This window comes from Glycine soja, chromosome 15 (assembly GCF_004193775.1).
Source record: "Glycine soja cultivar W05 chromosome 15, ASM419377v2, whole genome shotgun sequence".
NCBI classification, from domain to species: Eukaryota; Viridiplantae; Streptophyta; class Magnoliopsida; order Fabales; family Fabaceae; genus Glycine; species Glycine soja.
The window spans coordinates 30,522,757-30,544,012 of record NC_041016.1 but is presented as its reverse complement, the minus strand read 5'-3'; the positions used below and the strand labels follow the sequence as shown (position 1 = coordinate 30,544,012).

General features: G+C 32.1%; 2 protein-coding genes and 1 pseudogene across 2 annotated transcripts; 1 reads left to right on the top strand and 2 right to left on the bottom strand.

The window, feature by feature from the left end:
* On the top strand, nt 1-4,392 carry LOC114386059 (annotated as a pseudogene).
* A 1,940-nt stretch (nt 4,393-6,332) lies between these two features.
* On the bottom strand, nt 6,333-7,153 carry LOC114386058 (factor of DNA methylation 5-like). The gene is made up of 3 exons (XM_028346066.1): nt 6,973-7,153; nt 6,447-6,661; nt 6,333-6,339 (listed from the first exon to the last, which is right to left on the bottom strand). The coding sequence occupies exons 1-3, from the start codon at nt 7,102-7,104 to the stop codon at nt 6,333-6,335; spliced, it is 354 nt and encodes a 117-aa protein (XP_028201867.1). The 5' UTR covers nt 7,105-7,153.
* Nucleotides 7,154-7,564: 411 nt separating this feature from the next.
* LOC114386057 lies at nt 7,565-8,073 on the bottom strand. Its single transcript, XM_028346065.1, has 2 exons — nt 7,990-8,073; nt 7,565-7,879 (listed from the first exon to the last, which is right to left on the bottom strand). Exons 1-2 carry the CDS (start codon nt 8,065-8,067, stop codon nt 7,565-7,567), a joined length of 393 nt encoding a protein of 130 aa, XP_028201866.1. The 5' UTR covers nt 8,068-8,073.
* Between the last annotated feature and the right edge of the window lie 13,183 nt (nt 8,074-21,256).

Genomic DNA, 21,256 nt, shown 5'->3' with positions numbered 1-21,256 from the left:
ATGAGTACATTCTATAACACGCGAATGAAGGAGCTCAGTGCTGATGTCAAGCACAACGCAGAGACGATTCAGAATGCGCAAGCTCAAATGTCTCGATTGGAGTTCACGAACAAAAGCTTGCTAGATCGGTTAGAAGGAATGCAGTAGAGTAACGATTCCAAGTTCAATTTCATCTCATCGACACTTGATTCTTTGATCCAGAACAAGATGATTCCGACATCTCCCCATAAGGCTGCGAGCTCACAGAAATCGCCATTTCTGGTACGCAATATCAAGCTGGATTTTCCCAGATTTGATGGTAAGAACGTCCTCGAGTCGATTTTTTGTGCTGAGCAATTTTTTGATTATTATGGGACTGTTGATAGCGAGAGATTGACCATTACCTCAGTTCATCTAGATCAAGATGTAGTACCTTGGTTCCAAATGATGTAGAAAACAAGCCCATTCACTTCCTGGAAAGACTTTACCAGAGCCCTTGAGCACGATTATGGCCCATCCATATATGAATGCCCAAGAGCAACACTCTTCAAATTAACCTAGACTGGTTCTGTTGCTGAATACTACTTGCAATTCACTGCCCTGTCGAACAGAGTCTATGGCATTAGTAATGAAGCTCTCATAGATTGCTTCATTAGTGGATCCAGAAATTCATAGGGATGTCCTGATACACTCACCCATTAACTTGGTTAAGGCTGTATCCTTAGCTAAAGTCTATGAAGAAAAATACACCCAAACACAAACCCAGAATAACTCTAAGCCACCAAAAAGCCCAAACACAAACCCACAACAACCCAATAGAACTCTCTTCAGTCCAAACAAAAATGAAACCAACCACAAAATAGGAAACCCACCTTTACTACAAACACCCCCCACCAGACCAATGCACCCTAACCAAAAGAACCCCAATATCAAACAAATTTCAGCAGCCGAAATTCAACTTAGAAGGGACAAAGGATTATGCTACTGGTGTGATGAAAAATTCTCAACGGCTCACAAGTGCCCCAACAAGCAGATCATGATGTTACTATTTGATGATACAGAGAATTCTGAGGACAGAGAAAGTGGTGTAGTACCACCAGACAAGGGTGAAGCATCAGTGGAAAGTGAGCACGCTAAGCATCACTTGTCATTAAATGCGCTGAATGGTTCTACTAGTGTTGGAACATTGAGGTTTCAAGGTCAAATTGGAAAAGTTTCGGTGCAGGTTTTAGTTGATGGAAGAAGTTCTAATAACTTCATTCAACCTAGAATTGCAAAATTCCTGAAGTTACTAGTACAACCAGCACCAGGTTTTAAAGTTTTAGTGGGCAATGGCCAGTATCTGACAGCTGAAGGGGTCATTACTGAGTTACCAGTGCTGATACAAGGGCACAAACTAACTGTACCAGTGTATCTTCTTCCAGTTGCTGGGACATATTTGATTCTAGGCACGACTTGGTTGGCTACCTTGGGTCCACATGTAGCAGATTATGAAGACATGACAATCAAGTTCATTCACCATGGAAGCTTGTCACATTTTAGGGAGAAAAAGCTCATACACCAAAGCATGCTCAGTTGCATTTTTTGAGAAGAATACAAACTACTGGTTCTATTGCAGAGTGTTTTGCAGTACAAATGATGAAGACAGAGGAAGAGGTGGACGTGCTGAAGGGTCTACCAGATGACATTGCACCAGAATTAGCTATTTTGCTGTACACTTACAGAGCTGTGTTTGATACTCCAATGGGTCTGCCACCACAGAGAAAACAGAATCATGCTATACCTTTGAAAGAAGGCTCAAATCCAATCAAGGTTAAACCTTACAGGTATCCTCATAGCCAAAAAGAACAAATTGAAAAGATGGTAATTGAAATGCTAGATCAGGGAATAATTCAGCCTAGTAATAGTCCCTTTTCATCACCTATTCTTTTAGTAAAAAAAAGGATGGTAGTTGGAGATTTTGTACAGACTATAGGGCCTTGAATGCTTTAACTGTAAAAGATAGTTTCCCTATGCCTACTGTGGACGAGCTGTTAGATGAACTATTTGTGCAAAGTATTTTTTTTAAATTGGATTTAAGGTCTGGTTATCACCAAATACTAGTCCAACCTGAGGATAGACATAAAACAGCCTTTCGAACTCACCATGGCCATTATGAGTGGTTGGTAATGCCATTTGGTTTGACCAATGCTTCGGCTTCTTTTCAGTGTTTGATGAACCATATTTTCCAACATGCTTTAAGGAAATATGTGTTAGTGTTTTTTTGATGATATATTGGTATATAGTTCCACATGGCATGAACACTTATGCCATCTAGAGGCTGTATTGAAAGTGTTGAAAGAAATTGTTTTGTTTGCTAAGTTTTCTAAATGCTCTTTTGGTGTATTGGAGAAAGAGTACTTGGGACATATAGTTTCAGGTGAAGGAGTTGCTATGGATGCTACTAAGGTGCAGGCAGTTCTAGAGTGGCCTACACCACTCAATATCAAGCAGCTGAGAGGTTTCTTAGGCCTCACTGGTTACTATTGAAAGTTTATCAAAGGATATGCAAAGCTTGTTGCACCATTGACAGATTTACTTAAAAAAGAAGCATTCAAGTGGACACTAGAGGCAGAGACAACATTTGTTCAATTGCAAAAAGTCATGACTTCAGCTCCAGTGTTAGCTCTTCCTAATTTCCAGCTGCCCTTCATTCTAGAAACTGATGCTTTCGGCACTGGTATTGGAGCAGTATTACATCAGAATGGCCATCCAATAGCATTTTTTTCCAAGAAACTTGCACCTAGAGTGCAAAAGAAATCTGCCTAATTTAGAGAGATGTTAGCAATTGCTGAAGCTATAGCTAAGTTCAGACACTACTTGCTGGGACACATTTTTTATCAAAACTGATCAAAAAAGCTTGAGATCATTGATGGAACAACCCCTACAGACACCTGAACAACAGGAGTGGTTACACATGTTTTTGGGATATGATTTTGTGATTGAATATAAGGCCGGAAAGGAGAATCTAGATGCTGATTCTTTGTCATGAAAGATGATGCTGTCTTGGTCTGAACCTCAAGCTAGTATACTGCAGAAGATTGAACAAGCCACTGCAGAGAATGTTGCATTGCAGGAACTGATATAGTTATGTAAACAACAACCAGAATCACAGAGACATTACACAATCAAGGGTAATTTGTTGTATTGGAAGAATCGGGTAGTAATTCCTGAGGAAAAAGAATTGATTCAAAAGCTGCTGAAAGAATTTCATAACTCTCCCATAGGGGGCATGCTGGGATAAAAAGAACTACAGCTAGAATTGCAAGCCAATTCTACTGGACATCATTGAAGAAGGATGTAAATAGCTTTGTGCAGAGTTGTGACATCTGTCAGAGAGCTAAAACAACAACTTCTCTACCTGCAGGATTATTGCAACCACTACCCATTCCATCACAAGTGTGGGAAGATATTGCTATGGGTGGTCAATCCGAAGTATTAAACAAATGTTTAGAGATGTTTTTGAGGTTCTTCACATTTGAGAATCTAAAGGGGTGGTACAAGGCGCTAGCATGGGCAGAATATTGGTACAATACTGCTTATCACACGAGTATTCAAATGACACCATTCAAAGCTTTGTATGGTAGAGATCCACCTACTTTGGTGAGATATCAACCAGAAATCACTGATGTTCCAACTGTGCAAGAGCAATTGACTGTTAGAGATGAACTTTTGAGACAATTGAAGGATAATTTGATGAAGGCTCAGACATATACGAAGAATCAGGCTGATAAGAAAAGACAAGATGTCAATCTATAGGTGGGAGACTTGGTTCTAGTTAAACTACAACCATGCAAACAACATTCAGCTGCTCTTAGAAAGAATCATAAGTTGGGAATGCGCTTCTTTGGCCCCTTTAAAATTCTGGCCAAAGTAGGAGCAGTGGCCTACAAGTTAGAGTTACCTGCAGAAGCTAGAATACACAATGTCTTCCATGTCTCTCAGCTGCAGTTGTTTAAAGGAACACTAGGAGAACAATACTCTCCTTTACCTTTAACCACAACAGAAAGTGGACCAATTATCATGCCTAGTAAGCTGCTGCAGGTCAGAACTCTGCTAAAAGGCAACCAGAAAGTACCTCAAGTGTTAGTGCAATGGGAGGGAACTGATGAGGCAGAAGCTACTTGGGAGAATGTTGCTGAATTCCAAGCTAACTTTCCTAACTTCAACCTTGAGGACAAGGTTGTTTTAAAAGGGGATGGCATTCTAATGATCTCAGATAAAGGAAAGCTTCTAGAAGGAAAAAATGACTCAATTGAGACAACTCAACAGAGGGGAATATTTGCCAAATCTCATGTATCCACTATGGGTAACAGAAAGAGTGGGAGAGAGAGAAAACCCAACTCTAGGTTGGTGGATTATGTAACCAACTAATAGTGGTATTTAGAGGGGAGAGAAGGAGTAGTGAGGGAGGGTGGTTATGAGTGAACATTTCTCTTTCTTCTTCTTTTTCTCTCTGTGACTATTGTACTCAGTCCTTCTAATTGTACACACTGTACTCTTCGAGGTTGATTCTCATTTTTAGTACGGGAATAAGACGAGTACATTCTATAATTTCCAGTATTTCCCTTTCAGAAGTTATATAGGATGACACTCTTTCCAGTTAAAGACCATCCCACAGACAACTATATATTTTTGGGCTTTGATTTGATTTATATTTTGCTTAATCTTGTTAGTCAAATATCTTAGGGTATTAAACAATTTCTTCCCCTTTACGCTGAACTTCTAATGATTATGAACATATTTTTTTTGTCTGACTTTTTGCGGTTTTTTTGGATGCTTCGTTGCAATTTTTTCCTTAAACTCATATTTCTGATATTGTTTAGAGTTTTAGGAGATAGTCTACGAGGTAAGCTATAATTTTTATGCATTTTCCTCAGTGCTTAATTATCTGGATTTGCATGCAAGCTCTCCACCTCAGAGTATCTTTTTGCCATTTTTACGATTTTTACTTTTGCGATTTCTACGTTGTTCCTTCCTTTTCCCTCCCATGATGCTTGCTGCTATGGGTTATAAACCCAATATCTCATAGAGCAAACAACTACAAGGGACAAATTCAACAAATTACCCGTGATTCCACATTTTCAGGGCTATTTACTGTGTAACATTTGTCCCACTTAATTACTCTAATTCATTTGTTATTCATTCCACCAGTTTTTATTCATTTTGTTACTTCCTTTCTCAAACACTTATGCTTTTAAAAAAGCTACTTATATTTCATTTAAAACAATATCCACCTATTTCTGAATTTAATTTTAATTGAGTTTGTAAGGCCTGTAAAATAATTGTTTTTTTAATTAGTATCCGTTGATAGATTCAACATAGGTTTGATTATAATTAAAAAATTTATTGAGTTTTTTAATTATTGAAAAGTTCTATAAAAACTTATTTTTGTTTCTTCAAAATTATGTTAATTATATCTTTTCCATCAATTTTGTTACATTGACTAATGGAATTGACTCATCACTATCTTTGGTTCCTTTCTCTAACTTATTCACTCAAAAGTCATGGTCACCACACCCACAACACCATCGATCTCCTCCACCCAGCCCAAATTGTAACAACGTAATTTTTCGTAATGTATAATAAGTGTTTAATTAAAATACAAGAAAAGACAAAATTTAGCGGTGCGGGTTTTAGGGCTTCAATTTCGAGCACCCTTGCCACGTGTTGCTTCCTGATTGGCGGATTTAACGGCTCATTTAATTCCGCTTAATATTCATAATTGTGCGTATCTTATCCATTAATCTTTCTTCTCTCTCCTGAGTTTTCTCTGTTGTTGCGTTTTCTCCCTCAATCTTCTCTTTCTCCATCTTTCTCATCTAAATCTTCTTCTCTTTTCCTTTTATTCTTTTTGTTTCTTCCTTCATGCAGGCGATTCTGACTCTATTTCCAACACTATAAATTTTGCTATATAGTTTATTAATTTTATGTGTTTGATTTAATTTGATGACAAATTATCTAGGTTTGCTCAATGTATTTTAATTATTTCCCTTTATATTTATGAGTGACAACAAATTATAGTCAAATTTTCTTCTTTCCTATTGAGGTAGAAATGTTGTTAGTTTTCTTTGTTATGTGCGTATCAAATATCTATCTCCTTCCTTTCTAATTATTATTATTATTATTATTATTATTATTATTATTGTTATTATTATTATTATCATCATGCAATATAAGATATCTCCCGCATAGCCATAATTGTTCACTATATTGAGTACAGACCATCATATACTATTCTCAACCAATAAGGACAAAATCTAATGTGTTTATGTACCTATTGGTCAAAAAAACATCTTCTATGACTCAAATGATTAATACCTTACAAGAAAGAGGACCAATGGAATCATACAATCAAAAATTACAATACTTGTTGAATAAAAAAATCTAACAATCCGTGCGTACGCACGGGTTGCAAACTACAATACTTCAAAGCTTCAGTTACGGTGGCTCTACGTCCATTTTGGGAGTCCCATATCTCAGGTATCACTTGTTTCTCACTTGAATTATGGGTGTTCTCAGCATCATCAGAATTATGATACTCATGCAATTCCTTTAGAGCTGTCACCACAACAACGTATGCCTCCTCTCCCAAATCATTTTTTAAAGATAATAATTTAGGATCATTTTCATCAATTACTTCCTGAAAAAATATAAAGAGAGAGACATCAGATTTTGCTCATTCAATTGTCCATGCTAGTGTACATTTGTGACACATAATTGAATCCCCTACCCTGCAGATAACATGCCATGTTTTACAGATTATGCCAGTTTGGTTTTAACAAACTCTAAATTGGAGATATACATAAAATTTTCTTACATGATCATGTGTTTATGGGATCTATAATAAAGGGACATTATTACATTTGAATGAGCCTTCTCTTCTACTAATTCACAGCAATGTTAAACCAAAACATGAAGAAAACATAGAAGGAACCAAGATGTATCATATACCTGTATTTCCTTCCCTTCGACTTCAACAATCTTAAAAGGGTGCCATGTTGAATCCAGAATTTCTTTTTGCCACTTTGCGCACAGTTTGACAGACTCCGATGATGTTTTTTTATTATTTTTATACCAATTCATGCACACTTTTTTAAATGACCTAGCACTGACCTCCCCAAATTTTTTTATTTTGAATCTTAGTAACCCCTTTCAAGAACCGTGGTAATTCCTGAATTGTCAAGCAAATGCATTCAATTAGCTTTTGCACGGAAAGCATTAATTGTGATAAAACAGTACCAACAGCCAATAGCTATAGTAAAAAATGTTCACAAAACATTAAGATAATGTTTACTGCAGTGCCATTAATGAAATGTGTAAACTCTCCATTTTAACACTTAAAATTGGATAATCCTTTTTAACTTCTAACTTTACAAAATCTTTTTAACTTTGTAAAATATTATTCACTTAAAAAACCTTTATGATACAAAGTAAAAGTTAAAAATGAATTACTTTTTGTGAAGTTGAAAAATTAGAGTAAAAGGTTTAATAAAATTATGAACTAAAGTATCTCCTTAGTATAAGGATTAGAATAAGGATTTTCTCATAACAGAACATTTACCTTAATAATTTGTTGCCTAGCATCTTCTAACTCGCTTTTAGCTTCTTGTTCCTTCTTCTTCAAAGCTTGATTTTCATCATCTTTTACGGACATATCAAAAATCATGTCCTCCAATTTTTCTTCTATCTCTTCTATTTCTATCTTTCTTTTATTCTCATGATCAGCTTCCTCCGAGTTCACACACTTCAAAACCTTGAGTTGTTCCTCTAGTTCAGCAATTTCTAAATTCAACTTTTGTTCATTTCCCATCTCTTTTTCAAGCTTCAACAGTGCATCACTGACAGCTTTTTTCTCCATCTGCAAAATTATTTTGCTAGATCCAGTGATTAATAAGCCATGAAATTGGGCAACATGAAACCAAAAATAAACTCACTTCTGAATGAAGAAACAAACAGCACGTAACACACCTGATGCTTTTCAAGCAAACTGAGAACATCACTTCTGGCCTTCATCTGCTTCTCTGTTGCTAAAATTAGTGATTCCATTTGCTTGACATTTTAAATTAAATAGTTCGTATTAATATTGATATTATCATTAACAAATTTTATGTCATACAAATTCAAGATAAGTTAATTAAAAAGATTTATGCTTTTCTTTTCTTCCTCAAATTTTCTCCTTTGTTGTATAGTTGACTTTTCTTGTTCAATCAGTTGTTGACACCAGCGATCGAGTTCATCATTCATTGTATCTATCTCTTGTTGCAATTTTTTTATTTTTTTCCATGGCTTTATAAGTAATTTCACGTCCACGCATTACCATCGACTTCAACACTGGAGCACAATTTACATGATCATCTGCCGTGTAATAAGATGAAGTTCAAACATCAAACCAATAAATAAAACATATGCTTAATATACTCAAGAGTGGAGAAGCATCTTTAGGGACTCAAGAGAATTCTACATTGCGCATTTGGATCCACCTATAGTTACAGCTAGTTCTAATCATGTTTGATCAAAATAGTTAGTTAGATTTGATCCATCGAATCTATTAACTTTTAAAATAACTAATTAAAAATAAAGTTTCTTTCATTAATAGGGTTACAAACCTTCAGCACGAGTCTGGTGAAGCAAGTCTCTCTTCTTCTCAATCTCGTTCATCATTTTATCCAATGACATGTAGTACTCAATGTACTTCAATTCCATCTCACTAATCTTTTTGTTTACAGAGCCTATTTCCCCATACAAATGATCTAGAGTTTCAGTTTTTTCATTCAATGAATCTTGTGCAACCATAGAGGTTGTTTTAAGCTCAGCTTTCTGACGGAGAAAATTTCCAACAAGCCCTTCTGAGTTGTAATCTTCTGCTTGTGCACACAACCAAATAAGCCTGAAGAATAACCCATTTTCCTTGACTCATAATAATCCTTTTTTCCATGATGATCAACAAGAAAATCTGTATCTAACTTCATCATTTTCGTGAACCCAGTCCATTCTGTACCAAATTCCAGCACAACGTACCCTGTTGGATCTTCTGCACAATGCAAAACTTAAGCCTCTTCGGGTTTGTATTGTTCAAACTTTCTCAGCCAATACATGCTATCACACTCCACTGGTTCATGCTTTGGCTTCCCAAATATGTTGGCAACAATACCTGTCCAAGGCCAAACATACCTCTCATCTGAACTGCTAACCGTTGATGTTGAGTGACAAACATTGGAAAAAAAATCAATTTCTGACAAAAATTCAGTACTTATTCTTTTATACTTTCTTTGGTTTCAAAAGCAATATAAAAGGAGAAAAAACTGATAGGATAAATGAGCATGTATTGTTTGAAAGAAAAATATATTAACAGTACACTCTCTAACATAATTTATTACAAATCACAATTTGTTAAGTAACATTTTTTTATTTTATAAATTTCAGTAAAATTTAACTAATAATATAAATATATATAAAACATTTCTATAGAAACACATTAAATATCTAATTACATCCTTTCCAACACACTGCACATATAGGTTAAAAGACGAGAATAGTTAGTAAGAGAAATTCATTTTCCAATTCTTTATTTATGTCTCCTGTTGTTCTAATCAAAATATAAGTGCCTAAGAAAAAATAAGTCTCAAAGTGTCATGTTAATTTTTTGATGTAATATTATTTTTTTTTACTAATATCCATTTTTTTAAAAGATTTTCACTAATATTCTTAACAAGTATTACTTTAGGTTTTCAATTAATGTAATATTAATAATATGGTTAATTTTATAAAATTATTATTCTGGATCTCACTCATCTATTTATTAATTAACTTTTCTTGATCTTAATAAAGAAAATTTAAGATGATACTTATTATGGGACGGAAGGAGTATTAATTAAATTTTATTTTAAATAATAAGTGATATTTAAAATTGTTTTTCAATTTTTGATAAATTTTAATTTAAAATAAAACATTCTTTAAAATGTAGATTAAGATGTGTATTACTATCATTTTTTAAATTTGGCTGAAAGAACAATTTTAAAAATAATATTTTTTCTATAAAATTTAAAATTACTATTGTGAAAGCTTGCAGACAATAAAATCAAACGTCACGCTAAAAATGAGCTACTTTTGTTTGTTAAAGTAATCTAGAAAAAATATACTCCATGTGTATGGTTGATCTTTGTACTAACCATTATTTATTAACAATGATGGACGTTAACTTCTAAGGGTCAGATGTAAAATAAATAAAAAAATCAAGGGTCTTAGCTAAATTTTTCGTCTTAAGATAGGTCTATATACAAAGAAAATGAATGTAGGCAGTAACATCCTTCATTTCCATCATGTATACAATGCTATCTCCTATATTTTACTCAACTTACACAGAAACTCTTTTGATTTGCTTAAAACCATTTCTGTGACACCCACACCCATATCGATTTCATCTTTAGTTTTGAAAATTGAAACCGAGAATTACCCTTGATTACATAATTACACATATGCCCTCTCTGTGTTTTTATACATATTACAAATTTAACCCCATGAATTTCAAACATTACGTACAATAACCCTTTATTGTTTCAGATTTGGATTACTAAGTGATAGATCCACAAGACCCCAAATTGAATTGTAATATTGATAACTCAGTTGCAACAATAATGAAAATTAAAAACACAATTAAAGAACTCACCTTTGTACTTCAAATGCTCCTTAGCTCTTCTTCCTTCCCCTTACTCTGCGTGCTCTCAGATGACTAGTATCTTGTTGGTTTTCTTCCCTGATCCTTGTTGCCCAATTGCACCCTATCTTCGCAGTCTAATGCTCAATATATGTGTGTTGAGAAATTCTCTAAAAATTCAATGACGTGTGTCTGTTTATACCAGCGAAAGACAAACTGCAATTTCTTTTTAGAATCATAAAATGTGCACATTTATTGTGTCTTTCATTTTATCTATTACATTTCCTATCATATTTAATATTTTCCCTCTTTTAATATTTTCTCTCCATAAATACATTTAAGACTTGTTTGGAGTAACAAAAAGAAAATAATAAAAAAAATAAAATTTTGAATTCGGGAAAAAGTCTAAAAAGAAAGAAAATTTTAGATTTTTTCTCTTTGCTGCCAACCTTTTACTCCTGTTCCTTTTCATTTTTTTTCCAAGCAGACACTTTTTTGTTTGTTATTCATGGTTTTCCCCATCTTTTCTTTCCTTTCTATTCGATTATAGCATGAATATTATTATTTAACTTTTATTTTATTATAGTTATGTTTACTTATTTGAACTCAGTTTTGACCCTACGATGCACAGGCAAACAAAATTGTGCATGAGATTAATTTTGTATTCTTTATTTAAATCTTTTCGGTATCTCATAAAAATGTAAAATTATTAGAAATGAGTAATTATGGAACATTTAATAATATTATTAAATTTTATTCTATGATAAGTGTATTAAATAAATAATATTTTATGAAGTAAAATATTTTTTAGGAAACTAAAAAATAGAAGAATGTAGAATATAATAATGAATCGAAATCAAATAGAAAGAAAAGAGATAAGATAAAAAATACGATAAAAAGAAGTCTTTTTTTTTTCAAGCTCCATTTTTTGCTCTTCTTGTTTATGTGATATAATATAAACAAAGTAATTCTATTTTTCAATTGGGGAGAGATGGTTGAGTGGACTAAAGCGTCGAATTACTAATCGGTTGTGCAAATTTTTGTACCGAGGGTTCAAATCCCTCCCTTTCCGTTGATAATTTGATATTTTTTGTTGAAATTCTTTGTTTTCCTTGTTTGTTTGATTTTTTTTTATTTACTAGTTAAAGATGTTAATTTAGCTAATTCGCTTTCTTAATCTTAAAAGTATATATATATATATATACATATATATAATATGAAAATCCCCTTAGACGGTACTACGGGAAGGTATAAAATATAAATTTGTTTATTTTGATAGCTTTATCATACAATAAATTTACATCAATAGTACATTAATGACATTCAATACTATATTAATAACAGTCATACACAAAAACAAACTATGATTGCCTGTTTACTCAAACTAGACAAATATTCACGCGTTGTGCAGATTTGTAAATCATTAAAGAAATATTTAAATAAATTATTTATTTGATAAATCAAATTTAAAAGTATAATTGTCAATGATATTTCATATTATTTTTTGTTAAAGGAGATAAAAAATTACATATAAATCAAGATATTTTTTCTTTATCATTATATTTATAAGATAGTTTTTTTATTTGATGTTGCTCTATTTGTTTTTTTGCAAAGTAGTTATTTAGAATAAATTTTATAATTTTTTAGCTGCATCAATCAAAGAATTAGAATAAACTAATAATTTTGTTTGTTGAGTATTACAAAATATGTATAATAAAATAAAATAAAAGAAGAAAGTTCATTTTACCCTATCTTAAACTTTGCAAAATAAGGATTTTCTAAGTTGATATAAATCTTTGTACTTGAAGTTGAGTTGATTGACTACTCATCTGAAAAAAAATTATTAAAAAATAATTGTTAGAAAATTAATAAAATTATTATAGTAAATAAAATATAAAATAAATATTATAAGCAAAAAAAGTATGATATAGACCTAATTGAATTAAAATTATTTATTTATTAAATAAGTGAAATTGAAAACCATACTTAAGACACTAAAAAAAACATATCAAATAAATAAATAAATATAAAATTAAATAAACATGCTAATATAAAAATATAGAGATAGGAAATTATGGATCAATATTTACTTAAATTTTATTCAAAGATTATATATATATATATATATATATATATATATATATTTAAAACTTAATATAAAAATTATATTTAGAAAAATAATTTCAATTTCCATAGTGAAATAACATATGACAATCGTTTAATGTAAACATTAAATACAATTTAACCATCTATTTATCCAATTATCCATATTTTTTGGCTGAATTATACATATATATATAGAAAAGAAACATATTTTTTTGGAGGTTATGTTTGTCTGCAAAGTAGCATTAATAACTTCATTTATGAAAATAACCAATTAAAAAGGGAGATGTGAAAATATAATATTTTATATTACATTTTATTGTGTAAAGAAATATATATTAATGAATTATACAAAATTATTATTTAAACAAAATTTATAATTAATGATATAGTAAGGATAATATATTTACTCTTGTGGTATACAATTTTGTTATGTTGTGAGTAACATTGAAGAAGAGAGAAGGAAAAGAGAAGTGATAGACCCAAAAGAAGAATTCTCTCCTTCATCCAAAATCATCAATTGTACTGACATAGCAGTGTAATAGTAAGGAGTTCAACTTTTATATATTTTAAACAGATAGTCACAATTAAACTTTGAAATACCAAAGATAACTTGCAATGCATCAAACCACAATATTAAAAACTCGAATAATTAAAACTTTCTCATATAATCGAACTTTCTAAAAAAAAACATTTACAAGACATCATTACATACATCATAAACAATATAAATCTTGTATACAAACAAAACCACACACATTTCGCAAAAGAGATAAATATAAGGCAAGCCTTCGTGACCAGCAAAATATATAAAAAAGTATGTGTAATGATAATTGTGCATAAGATAACCTATGGCTAGAGAAAGTGTAACATGATTATAGCCCACAATAAAACAAAATTGAGTATTAACGATAAAGTAATAGGACAAAATTAATACAAAAAGAATCGAGCCTAGATCAACGTAAAATAAATACATAAAGAGGGGAAAACCTAGTCAAAGAGTAGTCCTAACTACGACCAACTTGTATGAACCTCCATAATACCCCACACTCTATACCATACCAAAACTCAAACAACTAAATTACACTACTACTAGAAATAGATTTTTTACATCGGTCCTTTAGGACTTTTAACATCGGTTATTAATCGATACTGAAACTACCGATGTCAAAGTATTAACATTAACATCGGTTCTTTAAAAACCGATGTTGTTTTACGCAAAAACAACATCGATTTTTAAAAAATCAATGTTATTTTGTTTTCACAAACATCGGTTTTAAAAAAAACCGATGTTGTCAGTAAACAATAATATTGGTTTTTATAGTAATAGATGTTGTTGTGTACTAAAAACTTTGATTTTTCTAAAAACAGATGTTGTTTTTTAGATTTTTTTTATATCATATTTGTTTTTTTAATTAGTAACCTATAACTATTCACATGTCAGCTTATCATTGAAAGTTGTATAAAAATCATAAAATAAGCTAAATTTATAAAATTTACCACCAAGACTTATAAAAAAATTACACAAATTAATATATCACTAAGAGTTCTAAACAAAATATGTCATGCACCAAGAGTACTTATAAACAAAAATGTTCCACAAATGTGTTTAGGATGTTCCAATTCCCTCAAAATATATACCACTAACACTTATAAACAAAAAATTACAGATTGATAATATTATAGTATAATGCACTTTAATTACAAATAAATTCAAAATAAAATAAAGTTAGAAGTTGTATCTGGGAACTCAAATATAAACTATCCTATACTTTGTAATCCCTTCTAAGTTTAGATTGGTGAATCCTACAGCTTTCATAAAGGAGCACATGGTACTCGACACATCCTGAAATTAACATTAAATTCATATTAGATATGTATATCATTTTAAAATTTGACATACAAAGGAGTGTTTAATTACTCACCAAATTGTCGCAAGTCACTATTGTCTAGTAGATGCCAAGTATGCTCTAGTTAAGCCTTCCATCTTATAGCAAATGACCTACTGACTTCACCATAAGGATACATTTAACAAACAAAGTAATATAAGCAAATGTGTTATATCATGTCATGTTTATTTGAGAATAGTCTTGAAATTTCTAAATTGATACATTACATGAACAACATTGAACATTTCCTCAGTTTTTTTTTTTGTTAATCTTCATCATTGTGTTAGCCATTTCCTTCCAGTTCTGTTGATCTTCATCCATAATTTCTAAACTCATTTACAATATAAACATGACACTAACTAATCCATGCACAAACTGACTATGCAACATGCTTATCTAAGAGCTTACTCCATGCAACTAATATAATATGATAGATTTGACATAACAATATGATACCAATAAATCTGCAAAAAAAAAAAAATATGGTACCAATACATGATAGATTTAACATAACAGTATGAGTTTGTTTGTACGCACACAACAATAAAGAGAATTCTCTCAAATAAAAAGTAATTGATACAAAAATTCATATCGATGTAACTTCCAAACTAATAAAGGCTTCTCTAATGCAACTTTTCTGTAGCTTTCTTAACTAACTACTGTTGCAAAAGCAAAAAGTAAACAATACTTTCCCATCTATTCTTTCTAATCCTTAATATCCTACCAAACCCATCAATTTGATTGGATATTTAGAAGTAAAAAACTTCAAAGCCCATGGATTCGTAGTTCTCTCTTTAGTGGTTATGGTTGTACATCAATACATCTATACTAACAATCATTAATCATCAATCTCTTTAATTCCCAAATCTTCATCATTCACTAAACCAAATACGTTGTCACTGTAGCAAGAAAAAAAAATAAAACACAAATTTACAGCTACTAATCACCATTGGTAGTGGTAGTGGTAGAGACAATGCTGGTGGTGATTACAACACTGTTCAGCCATGACCACTTACTACTAATCTTAGGTTCAACAATTACCACAACCACAATCACAGACGAAAGAAAACCAATTTTTTTCCTACAGTGTAGAACGAGGAAGATACACACAATCCATAAAGCTTCGAGAGAAAAACCTACCGTGAGAGCGAGAATGAGAGTGACACCTAGACCGTCAGTGAGAGTGAGATCAAAAGTGATAGTGCTGATACTGGTTTCAGCGCCGCGAGAGTGAGACCGATAGCGAGAGTTACACTAAAACCTAGACGATCATGAGCAAGACTGACGACAATGGTTTCAGCGTCACAACAGTGAGAGTGAGAGTGACAAAGGGTTTGAGGTTGCCAGAAGCGCGAAAGAGATGAGTGAATTGGCAAAAGCACGAAAAATATTATAAATAGGACAATACAATGTCAGTTTTTTTTTTCAAAAAATGATGTTAACATGAGTTGGTTAATATTGGTTTTTGTAAAAATCGATGTTAAAGAAGTCACAAAATCATCGATTTTTGAAAAACTGATGTTAACAAACTAACGTTAACATTGATTTTTTGAAAAATGAATGTTAACAAGGTCATATTATTTACGATTATGCTATTGTGTTTTCATTTACATTGGTTTTATAGAAAATCAATGTTATTTTAATAGATGTTAAAAGTAAATTTTCTAGTAGAGTTAGCCTAAGTTCGTGGTAAGATTATCGTTGGGGTCTCCTTCGTGTCCTCCTCTATCAACTCCCAAACTTCCTCTAGGACCTCCTCCTGCAACTCGTATGCCTAAAGCATTGCCTCATACGACGTCGCCTCCTTTACATTAGCCTCATACGACGTTGCCCTCAATACAATCCTAAGTGACTCAATGGTAGGTTAAGACACCTTGAAAGCATCCTTATCTTCGACCTCTAAATTGGACAACTCGATTAAAATTATGAAAGATTACCAAAAAAGTTTAAGGCAAACTACCATTACGCAAGAAAATATAAGTTTTACATTATGTATATATATATATACCAGAGATCAGCGGAACGGATCAAACAGATAGTAAAGAAGTAGGAAACAAATTAAAATAGTTTGAATGTATTAAGATGCCGGTAAAATAAACAATAAGAAGATTAAAACTTAAAGCTTAAAAATGATAACTAAACATAAAATAAAATTGAAACGGCGGTAGTCCGCACAGAATCAGTTATGGAGGAAGAAGAGAAGAAAATGAAACGGCGGTAATCAGTAAGGAGGGAGAAGGGAGATAAAAGAAGCAACTTGCAAATTTATTTGATAACAACGAAAGAAAAGCTTACAAAGAGTGTTTCCAAGAGCTTCTCTCTCTACAATCTATCCGACTATCTCTCTCTCAAAAGGGTACCTCACAATAGAGTTGAGGCCTCTTTTTATAGAAACTTAGTTTGACTATAGCTACAATAACGGTTACAAATACCAAAACTATTTCTAGAGTAACGGTGATAACTAAATTAATGTTCATTCAAAAAAATACCAAAACAATCATCTTCATTTTGGTAAAAATCATTATCATGATTAGAAGAATTGGTGTCTTCTTTCTTTGAGGAAGAACTCCCTTCTTCTTGGCTTTGGAGTAATTGCAAAACTTCTTTTAATTTTTTCGTGAGATGTTCCTTGGAGTTAGATCTTGCTAGGAAGGCAGCTAATTGGGACTTCTGATTGAGAAACAAAGAAGTCTCTGGATCAGGTGCTTTCAGGAACACTAGATGAGCTTTAAACCAGATTTTAACCTTATCTGGTTGTGCTTTTGATGTGTCAAATTGATTCCACCACTTGACAAACCCATGTCGCTAAAGGGATGAAAATTGCTTGTTGTTTTCTGTTTTGCTATACCTGTATTGCCAAGAAAATATCCAGGACAAAGTAAAACTGGAAAAATATTTTAAATATGCTAGAATTTGTGATTCCTGAGAGTTAAAATGCTTGTTGAACTGTGCAAATCCTTGTTGAACCTGCTCAAGGAATATTTTCGGGATTGGTCCAAAAAAGTACCACCACTGAAGGAACCAATTTGAAAAATTATAAACTGTGTTAATCTTGAAGTAAATAAGCCATGAGTGCTTATATTTGTTGTTTTGATGTCAATACACTTTGGTCTAGGCATCCATATAGTCCCAATAGGTGTATCCTCTTGGATCAAAAGGTATAGAAATTTTTTTATTTCATTCAAATTGGATCCAAATTGTCTGGGTTGCAGAACTTTTAAAATTTGGATTGTAGAGTGGGTGTTTTAAAGGGGTTCTTTTGGATCTTTGAAATGTTTTATAGAAACTGAGTCTGAATCTATTAAAATGAATTCATAAAAGGTCCTTGTTTTGTTGATTGTTGTTGGTTTGAAATGGAATCCAGGTTGAAATGCCTTGGCTATAGCTTTAAAGGGATTCTTGTCCCAATATTCCAACTCCATTTGCAAAACACTTGAAAAATTATTTTTGCAAATATAACTGTTAGTGGGTTTTGGGGCTGGTGTTGCCATTTATTATTTGTTTTTCTTTTGGAGAATTGCAGATAATTTTTGTGCCTTTGGCTTTTTGGATTAAGGTTTTTAGATCAATTTCAGACTCATCATCTGACTCAGAGGCTATGTCAGCCCATGTTTTCTTTGGGATTTTTGTTAGGCCAATTTCTTGAAGGGCCAAAAGTGTCTTGATTGGAAAGGCATAGTCAGCCTTGGCTTGTTTTGATGTTTGGTTCTTTGAAGGTTCTTGAGTTGATGACTTAGGTTTGATTTCAACGAGTAGGGTAAATGACCCATCTTGTTGTTTACATTTCTGGGTTGATGACCCAGATTGGGTTGATGACCTAGTCTTTGAGGGTGAAATTTTATTTGAGGATGGCTCTGGTAGAGCCAACTTGAAATCTTTTCTGCAACTCCTTCCTCCCTGAAAGGAGGTACTGGATGCCTTAGGCGGCATAATAATTTTTCTATAAGAATTTACGGGTAAGATAGTCAAGTTAAGAGTTTGAAGTGCCCTGAGATACTTTATCTCAAAATCAAAAACACTTAAAATTGCTTGTCATTTAGCAAATGTTTGTTTTGAGGCAAGGTTTTTAACATCTTTTTGTAAAATTTCTTTGGTTGATTGCAATCAACCCTAATAAGAAACATTTGATTTAACAAATTAGATTAAAATTTGGAAATGCACAAAACAATCGCTAAAACTTCTTTTTAACAGTTGAATATTTTTGTTGTGCAGAATTTCAATGCTTTGAAGTATATGCAATGATATTTTCTCGGGTATTGACTCTATGTTTGAGGATACCACCATAACCTTTGTCAGATGCATCTATTTTGAAAATTTTGAATGCCTGCAGAATTGGAAGATACAAACATTTTATAGATTGAACTTTGAACTTGATTTCTTTGACAACCTGGGTGTGAATATCAGACCAAGGAGGAGGATTTTTTCTTAACCTATCATGTAATGGTTTGACAATATTGTTTAAATAGGTACAAATTCACCAACATAATTTAGACAACCTAGAAATCTTTGCAACTGGGTTTTGTCTAAGATTTGGTTTGAGAATTTGTTGGCGAACTCGATTGACTTGTCAATTGGTATAATTGCTCCCTGGTGAATATTGCGACCAAGGAATCAGATGTTTGTCTGAAAAAGATTAATTTTGGTTTGGGAAACTGCAAGACCATTATGTTTGACAATATTAATGAAGGTACACAGATGTTTAAAATGTTGTTCAATGGTTTGAGAAAAAATTAAGACATCATCAATATAGACAATGGAAAATTTTGAATATGGATTGAAAATGTCATTCATAACTTTCTTGAATTCTGAAGAGGCATTCTTTAGACCAAATGGCATAAAATTCCATTCATATTGTCCAAAGGGAATTGTGAAGGTAGCCTTGTACCTATCAGTTTCCTTTATCTGGATCTGCCAATATCCTAACTTCATGTCAAATTTTGAGAATATTTTTGAAGAGTTTAGCCTATTGAGTAAATCCTTCTTGTTTGGAATAGGATACCTAATCCATTGTAAGGCTTGGTTTGTAATTTATGACTAGACGAGGTGTTCCTCGTTCAAGTTGTGCTTGCTTGTTGACATAGAAAGCAACACAAGCCCAAGGGCTTTTGCTCTTCCTTATTAATCCCTTATCATGGAGATCCTTAATTTCTTTTTGGAAATATTGAAGGAGTTCTTCATTCATTTCGATTGTTCTGGCTTTTGTGGGAATTTATTTTTCATAGAAATCTTTTTCATAAGGGAGATCAATTATATGCTTTTTGCGATTCTAGAATATGTGTGGCAGATCGGAACAAATTGTTGATTGGATGTGTTGTAGCAGAGATTGGATGTTTTCCCTCAATTGGGGTTTTTCTAGTTGGATTTGAATATTACTAAAAGAAACTTCATCTTTTAAAAAGTTGATTTGGCGAATCTTCTTTTCTATGAAGTTTATGTTTCTTCCAATTGGTTTAGTAGAGAAATCAAAGGTGATTTTTCTTCCCAAGTGCCACGTGGTTATTCCTTCCTTGGATATGTGGAGGGGGAACAATGATCTGATGAATGGTGTTCCTAGGATTACTTCATTCTTAAGGTTTTGTACCACAAGAAAATTTGTTTCAATCCTAAGACCTTGGTCTTCTATGGTTGCACTGGATAGATTATAAATAATCTTTAGTTTTGAGCCACTTACTGCACTTAATTTCTCCGAGGTTTTCTAAAATAATTTTGTAGGAATTAGTCCTTCTAAAAAACAGTTTGAATTAGCTCATGTGTCAAATAGAGTCATTGTATCTAAAAGAAAATCATTTATAATGATTCTAATATTAATATAAAACTTTTGGATTTTAATCTTGTTGATTAATCTCATGAACATTTCATTATCTTGAACTTCATCTTTTTCTTCTTTGATCTCATTATCCAAATCACTGTGTTCTTCAAAATGAGAAAGGATGATTTGATGAATTTCTTGTTTGATTACAGAATAACAACTTGAAGAAGGGTTTCCTAGTTGAAGCAGCGAAACAATAATGCATACAGGGAAACAAAAAAGAAACTAGAAATAGAGTACTTTCTAGTCCTTCAAACTTGCAATATACGTTGAAGCTAACAGCGAAGAAATTGAAATACGAGGATTAAAGAACTCGCCTTTGTTCTTCAAATGATGTCCTAGTCCTTCCTTATAGCACGTTTCTCTACTCTTCCATTCTCTCTCTCTCTCTCTAAGAGTCTTTATATACTACTTTTTACCCTCTCTTCTCTAATTTTTCTGTTTGATATTATATATATATTGGACTGCCCCTTCCCTTAAATCGTACAACAAAACTTAAAAGGCTGACTTAGCAAGTGTATGTTAGACCAGAATATTACTATCCAGTATTTTTATTTGTGCCTTCAAGTTTTGGAAAGTTAAACATAAAAAATTAAATGATTATTAACTTCTTGTTTTTAAAGGTATGTAATATACTTGTTTTAATATATAGAAATAAGATATTAAATAGTTTTGGATTTATTCATAGTTATATAAAATTAACCCACATGTTAAGACTTAAAAGAACTTTTAACTCAACAAAATATTTCAAAATAAAATTGTTTTAAATATATTTTAGTC